Source organism: Osmerus eperlanus, chromosome 9 (genome assembly GCF_963692335.1).
Source record: "Osmerus eperlanus chromosome 9, fOsmEpe2.1, whole genome shotgun sequence".
NCBI lineage: Eukaryota > Metazoa > Chordata > Actinopteri > Osmeriformes > Osmeridae > Osmerus > Osmerus eperlanus.
Window position 1 is genome coordinate 1,934,230 of NC_085026.1, and position 7,270 is coordinate 1,941,499.

The following is a 7,270-nucleotide window of genomic DNA, read 5'->3' on the forward strand; positions in this document are numbered from 1 at the left end:
AGCAGCACTCTGTCAGGAGCTCGTCTTAATGCCAGCCAAGTGATGGCGCAATCCCAATATCAAACTCCGGAGTATTTCGGTTAAGACTAACTCCTGACAGAGTGCTGCTGCCGCTCCGTGATGCACCTGATCCAGGTCTGAAGAGCCGGCGCATTTCATCGTTAGCGTTAGAAATAGCCACTGTGGATGGCTGTCGTCTTTGATTCCAACATTTCTGACAACGATTCAAGCAAATCCACTAAAAAACTCAAATGTAGAATTCCATAGTTGTTTAGGAAGCTATACCGACCCCCACTACTTGAGTCAAAAGTCCTAGATCAGTTTTTCAATTGATGAAACAAACTATCATTTAAATTAAAGCCAATGCCTGTGTGAATACCGTCCCGTGGCACTGGGGTTTTAACCGTTGACGTCTTTAATTAGCCGAGTGGTCTTTACACCCTTGGCTACTAACCTAAACTTCAATGCCACAACCTGAATTTGATGTAAATCTGTTCACAACATTTTCCAGTTGGGACTTTTAAGATCCTATTTGAGTGTAGGCCCCTATGCCCGATGAGTGCCCGCACCCATTCACTGCAACGAAATAGCTTCATGGATCCGACTCGGAATCTGAGTTGAGACGCCTTGACAAAAAATGTGTTTGGCGTGTGGTGCGTTTTGGAATTGTTAATGTGATGTGTTCCCATCGTATTTAAGACGAAATAGTTTACAAAGAAGAGGTTTGTTAATGTGACTGTATACATATCTCACTCATACTGGCTAATCAGCTAACATGTTAAAGTAGCCTAGCAGAGAGTAGAGGTGAGAAGGAGGTGAAGGGCAGATGCAGGGAAAAGAGGGCGGAGAAGGGGAGGAGTTAGAAGGGGGAGAGGAGTGGGGGGGGAGAGGAGGGGTGAAGAACGGGTGTGGGAACAGGGTGAGAGACATGGGTTATGGTGAGATTGAGCATTTTACGTATGGCAGGGAGAAAATAATCTGCCCAAGTGTATTTTGATTATTTTTTTTTTATGAAACAAACTATCATTTAAATTAAAGCCAATGCCTGTGTGAATACCGTCCCGTGGCACTGGGGTTTTAACCGTTGACGTCTTTAATTAGCCGAGTGGTCTTTACACCCTTGGCTACTAACCTAAACTTCAATGCCACAACCTGAATTTGATGTAAATCTGTTCACAACATTTTCCAGTTGGGACTTTTAAGATCCTATTTGAGTGTAGGCCCCTATGCCCGATGAGTGCCCGCACCCATTCACTGCAACGAAATAGCTTCATGGATCCGACTCGGAATCTGAGCTGAGACGCCTTGACAAAAAATGTGTTTGGCGTGTGGTGCGTTTTGGAATTGTTAATGTGATGTGTTCCCATCGTATTTAAGACGAAATAGTTTACAAAGAAGAGGTTTGTTAATGTGACTGTATACATATCTCACTCATACTGGCTAATCAGCTAACATGTTAAAGTAGCCTAGTCTACATCCAAAGTCGCTGTCGTGAAACTAGCCTCATTTTCACAAAAAGCTTCGAGATAAAATTAAAAACCTTTAAAAACGTCGACATTTAGCCAATATTATTGTGCACAAGTATTTTAGTATAGTTAATATGTAATTTAATTCCATAATGTCTCCAGGAATAACTGTAAAAACGTATTTCAGGAACGGGTCTGAACCTCCCTACATTAACGCCGCAGCATTTGGAGTATTCAAATGTTATTAATAAGTCCAATGGCTTCATTAAGCCGCCCACTCTCTGCCATCTTGCCATGTCACTCAGTCTCGTCTTGATAGGGAAGGTGGGCGTTAGCTACATCTACCCCAAATCCTTCTTCTTCATGTGTAAGCCAATCAGGAACTGATTTTCAATCAAACTGCCTTCCGTTTCAATCAAACTCACATAGACAAGTATTCTCTCTCATATAGACAAGTATTCTCTCTCACATAGACAAGTATACTCTCTCACATAGACAAGTATTCTCTCTCACATAGACAAGTATTCTCTCTCACATAGACAAGTATTCTCTCTCACATAGATAAGTATTCTCTCTTACACATCCTGTTATTCTCTTACATATAGTAACATTCTGTTTCACACATACTATTTGTCTCTTACATATATTGTCATACTTTAGTATGATGGTGCATATAAGACGGTATTTTTGTGTGTGTAAGAGAGTATGCCAGTTTATGTGCAAGAGTATAATGGTGTATATGTGAGAGTATAATAGTGTATATGTGAGAGTATAATGGTGTATATGTGAGAGTATAATGGTGTATATGTGAGAGTATAATAGTGTATATGTGAGAGTATAATGGTGTATATGTGAGAGTATAATGGTATATATGTGAAAGTATAATGGTATATATGTGAGAGTATAATGGTGTATATGTGAGAGTATAATGGTATATATGTGAGGTCATGGCGTGTATGTGAGAGTATAATGGTGTATATGTGAGAGTATAATGGTATATATGTGAGAGTATAATGGTATATACGTGAGAGTATAATGGTATATATGTGAGAGTATAATGGTATATATGTGAGGTCATGGCGTGTATGTGAGATCAAGTATGAATTAAGGCCTATACGGCCTCTCATACAATTGACATCTCTCACTTTACAGACGTGAGTCTCTCCCGCTCGCACACACACACACACATACACACACACACATACACACACATACACACAAACAAGCATACGCATACACACTATACACACAAATACACGTAGATGCAAGCAGGCACACACATAAACAATTATACACACGTACACACACCAACATGCACACACATGAACGAATTACTGTAACAGTCATACACACGGCACCTCTACCCCTATTTCACAGGTGCAGACCAGTGCACATGATCTACAGTGCTTTCTTTGTCATCCAGATTACAATCCTTTGTAAGGCAATTTTAATTTACAGGCAAGTATATGTGTGTGTGTGCGTTTGTGAGCATCCATGTCATTGAGTGTGTGTGTGTATGTATAAGTGTTTGTGAACATTCATGCGAGTGTTTGTGTGTGCGCAAAGGTGCACGCGAGTGCATCATTTAGCATTGGATAATGCACATTTTTTAAGCTGTTGCAGAAGTTGCATATGAGGTTAATGGCTGGTGGCACTTGCAGTCAGAAGAAAAACATTAAAACACTAACTGCAGATTAAGGTACAATGGTACAATATGTTTCTGTAGGTTGTCATCAGAAATGATCTTCTATCATAAATGTTAAACATAATAAAGTCAATATTTGTCGTATTACATCCTTTAGGCCTGAAGTGTATTGACGTACCCAAGACTTTCTATGTCAGTGGTGGGAGACCCACTTGGGGGTTTGATGATAAGTCATGTTGTCTTTGCTCGTCCCTGGAGTTGAGGTGAAGCTTCCAGCTCCAGACCAACTACCCTCCAGGCACCCCACCTCTCTGGCCCCCACCTCCAGCCCCCCAGCCTCCAGGCACCTCACCCTCCAGCCCCGCCCCAACCCTCCAGAGCCCCCAATCCTCCACAGCCCCCTACTCCCCAGGCTCCCAAACCTCCATAGCCCCCCCCCCCAGCCTCCCTGCACCCCAGCCTCCCAACCCCCATATCCCTCCAACCTCCAACACATCCCCCCCTCTATGCCCACAGCCTCATAACCCTCCTACAACTCCCCCCCCCCCCCCCCCGCCTCCTCCGTTAAAGGCTAACGGTGGAGTTGGTCCATGCGGGCGAGCCCTCACCCACCGCGGTGCTGGCCGTGCGGCCGCGCGGCGGCACCTGGCTGGCAGCCAGGCCAAAGAGGCGTGCGGCGGCGGAGCGGTACTTCCTGGACATGGTGTTGTAGAGGATGGGGTTGATGGCAGCGCTCAGGTAGAACAGCACCACCGACACCAGGCTGCAGTACTCGGACAGCAGGGACCACCAGGGTGAGCCCTCCTCAGAGGAGCGGGACAGCAGGTAGCGGCCCACGTGGAAGGGAAACCAGCACAGCACGAAGGCTAGCACCACCACCACTGGAGGAAAGAGGAGGAGAAGGGAGGAGTGTTGAGGGGGGGGGAATAGGAGGTGAGTGGGTCAAGTGACGAGTAGAGGTGAGAAGGAGGTGAAGGGCAGATGCAGGGAAAAGAGGGCGGAGAAGGGGAGGAGTTAGAAGGGGAAGAGGAGTGGGGGGGAGAGGAGGGGTGAAGAACAGGTGTGGGAACAGGGTGAGAGACATGGGTTATGGTGAGATTGAGCATTTTACGTATGGCAGGGAGAAAATAATCTGCCCAAGTGTATTTTGATTTTTTTTTTTTTTATCACATTTAAAGGTTGAAGCCTGTAACTTTTATATGTGTTTTCCAAAAGGTATCCAAGTAGACTACATAAAAAAAATGCCATTTATAACATTAAAAGCTTCTTCAAACACTGTTTCTCTTTTTAGCAGATCTTATCTGCGGATGTCAGTTATCTTCAGACACCTGCATGACGAAATAACTCAGGCAAAGCTGAACACCAGATCATTACAGGGGATCAGTAAAAGAGAAAGCCGGGTATTATGAAAGCTGAATCCACACCGGGGTTATGTCTTTTTAATCTTATAGAAATCTTTCAGTGGATCTTCTTTGATAAATGTCATGATTTGCTGGTTTTGGTTCAAAACTGTCTCGGTAACAGGTGATTAGTGCCAAACTACAAGCCCAAATCGGGTCTCTTTCCCCTGAGACGAGTTCACAAGTGTCAAATCAATTGTCAGTTGGCGATCACCACTTACACTATTTTGACAAAGATCGAATCCTTCAGACTGCTGCTACAAACTCATCAGGATAAACAACAGCAGATATTTACACACACTAAGACAATAAAGATGACCTTGACCCTGATTTGACATCACATCTCAAAGGGTAGTTACCCACTCCGATAACTCAGTTCAACGTTAAAATTTCCAGTGTCATTAACATTAATGTCTTACCCAGCATTTTGATGGTCTGTCTATTACTTTTGTCTCTGTGGGCAACGCAGGGTCCGATGTTGGTCTCCCGGCGCCTCTTCCACAGCCGGCGGCCTATCAGCGTGTAGAGTACCGTCAGACAGAACACCGGCAGGAAGAAGAACACCGAGCTCACCCACACCATTGCGGCGAGCAGTCCCGACCTGATGGCGTACTGTGTCATCTTACACTCGCTGGTATCCCCGTTCTCTACCGATTCACCGGGCCCAGCACCGTACTCGTCGCGCTCCACACCAACGATAACGAACACGGGCCCCGCGCTCAGCAGGGACACGGCCCATAGCGCGAGAATCAGCAAGCGCACGCGACGCTTGGTGACCAAGGCTTTGGCGCGTAGCGGGAAACAGATGGCCAGATATCGCTCCACGGACAGCGCGGTGATGTTGAGGATGGTGGAGTAGGTGCATGACTCCGACACAAACAGGAAGAGTTTACAGAGGGCGTCGCCGAAGCGCCAAGGTCGGTACCGCCACAGGCGGTAGAGGTCTGGCGGCATGCAGAGAAAGATCAGCAGGTCGGACACCGCCATGCTGCACAGGTACAGGTTAGTGGTCGTGCGCATATCTCGATATCTGCTGACGACCAGGATGGTCATGACATTGCCGGTGACTCCGACAAGGAACAGTAGCGCGCAGACGATGGTGATTCCGGTGAGCACGGGGATGGGGAAAACGTTCATGGGAGGCTCGAAGTAGCTCCCGTTCCCGGGGTCCTCCCAGCTGCAGTTGCGGGAGAAGCACTGGGAGCTGTTGTGCCAAGAGCGCATGCTGCCGCCGGGTCATTCAAGGGACCGGAGCTGCCCCTTAACTGCACTCCGGTTGTGAGGCTGCTCAGAGCGACTGCCGAGCTTCTTGCCCGTCATTGCCGCGTCTCCAGCTTGAGTTAAACGACGACCGTACAGATGCGTAAAAGATGGAAGACTTGTGGACGCTCTAATGGTGCGCTCTGGTTGAACAGTGTCAGTCAAAAAGCTCCAACGGGAATTCTATTGGAATGGAACAGACTCAAACGAGGTCTTTCTCTTACCGTTCTGTCCATCATTCAAATATTACTCAATTACAGAGCAAGGATGCGTCTAAAACACTTGCACTTCCTTTGCTTAACGGTGTTTCCATAGCATTTTTGGCGGACAAAATGTGAATTGTAGGAGTCCAAAATGCATTAAGAAAATATAACATGAATAAATGGATGTTTTGAAGAGAGAAAAATAAACGACATTATCTTCTGGAATCGTTCAAAAAGTGTTCCATATTTCTCCCTGCTCTCTGCGTCAGACAAAACACACCAGGTAGGAAAACACGGCACGGTCTATGCACCAGGGAGCGCATGAAAGTGAGTCAGAGTCATTGTAGTAATGGGATACCGGAGGGCTGTCGGTTTTGCATACGCACACGGGCACCTCCAACAACAAACCCGGGTAAACAAACCAACGGAACGCTGTTTAATATTCCAGGAAGCCCTTCAAAACACAAACGATAGAATTAGTCCAAATCCAAAGGGAGAGACAGAAAAAGAGAGCAAGAGGGGGATTTATGAGTCGCTGTGATCACGTTAGTGTCAGTCACACTCTTCTCTCTCCACGGCGCGCGACTCTACTCAATGGAACCTTGCCTGTCATTGAGAAACGCGGCTGTCACATCTCGGCACAGAATAAAACAGACAGAGAGGGTTGTGTACGTGCGTGTGCATGTGTGTTTGTTTGTGTGTGTCAAAGAAGGAAGGAGGAGGGGAGGTGTGTGTGTGTGTGGGGGGGGGGGGGGGGGGGGGCAGGCCCGGTGTCAACACGCCACCTAGCGACGAGTGACACGAAGTGAGGGGCCAAGTGAGGGCACATTTTTTGTTTTTCACTGAAGACTGTCCATTATGTAGATTGGCAAAATAATCCCATTAAGCAGAAATAAATGGGCTGAAAATAGCCTCCTGGCGGATCAAAACCAAGATTGGATTATGTGATCTAATCCGATTATGTAATCCGTTTTTTCTTTTGAAAAACCCATTTTCAAGATTTGATCCAATCCGTTATCCAAAATCCTAGTGGATTACTTTTGAAAAACCGGGCCCAGGGCCCGGTTTGTCAAAAGGTTCAATCCGGATAAAATTGATCCGGATTTAGTAATCCTTTTTTTTGCGATCCGTGATCACGTAATCCATCTTACTTTTGAGCAAGTTTTTCAAAGCAACATCGGATTGGATCAATCTGATCCGGATAAGAACTTTTCAGGATCACCAAATATGGATAACCAGTGCTCAAACAAGATAGGAAATCACAATGTAGAACTATAGATATGTAAAGAGCAACAA

At 45.9% G+C, this 7,270-nt stretch overlaps 1 protein-coding gene across 1 annotated transcript; it reads right to left on the bottom strand.

The window, feature by feature from the left end:
- Positions 1–3,675: 3,675 nt before the first annotated feature.
- On the bottom strand, positions 3,676–6,052 carry ghsra (growth hormone secretagogue receptor a). Its single transcript, XM_062469443.1, has 2 exons — positions 4,931–6,052; positions 3,676–3,992 (listed from the first exon to the last, which is right to left on the bottom strand). Exons 1-2 carry the CDS (start codon positions 5,733–5,735, stop codon positions 3,676–3,678), a joined length of 1,122 nt encoding a protein of 373 aa, XP_062325427.1. The 5' UTR covers positions 5,736–6,052.
- Positions 6,053–7,270: the final 1,218 nt, after the last annotated feature.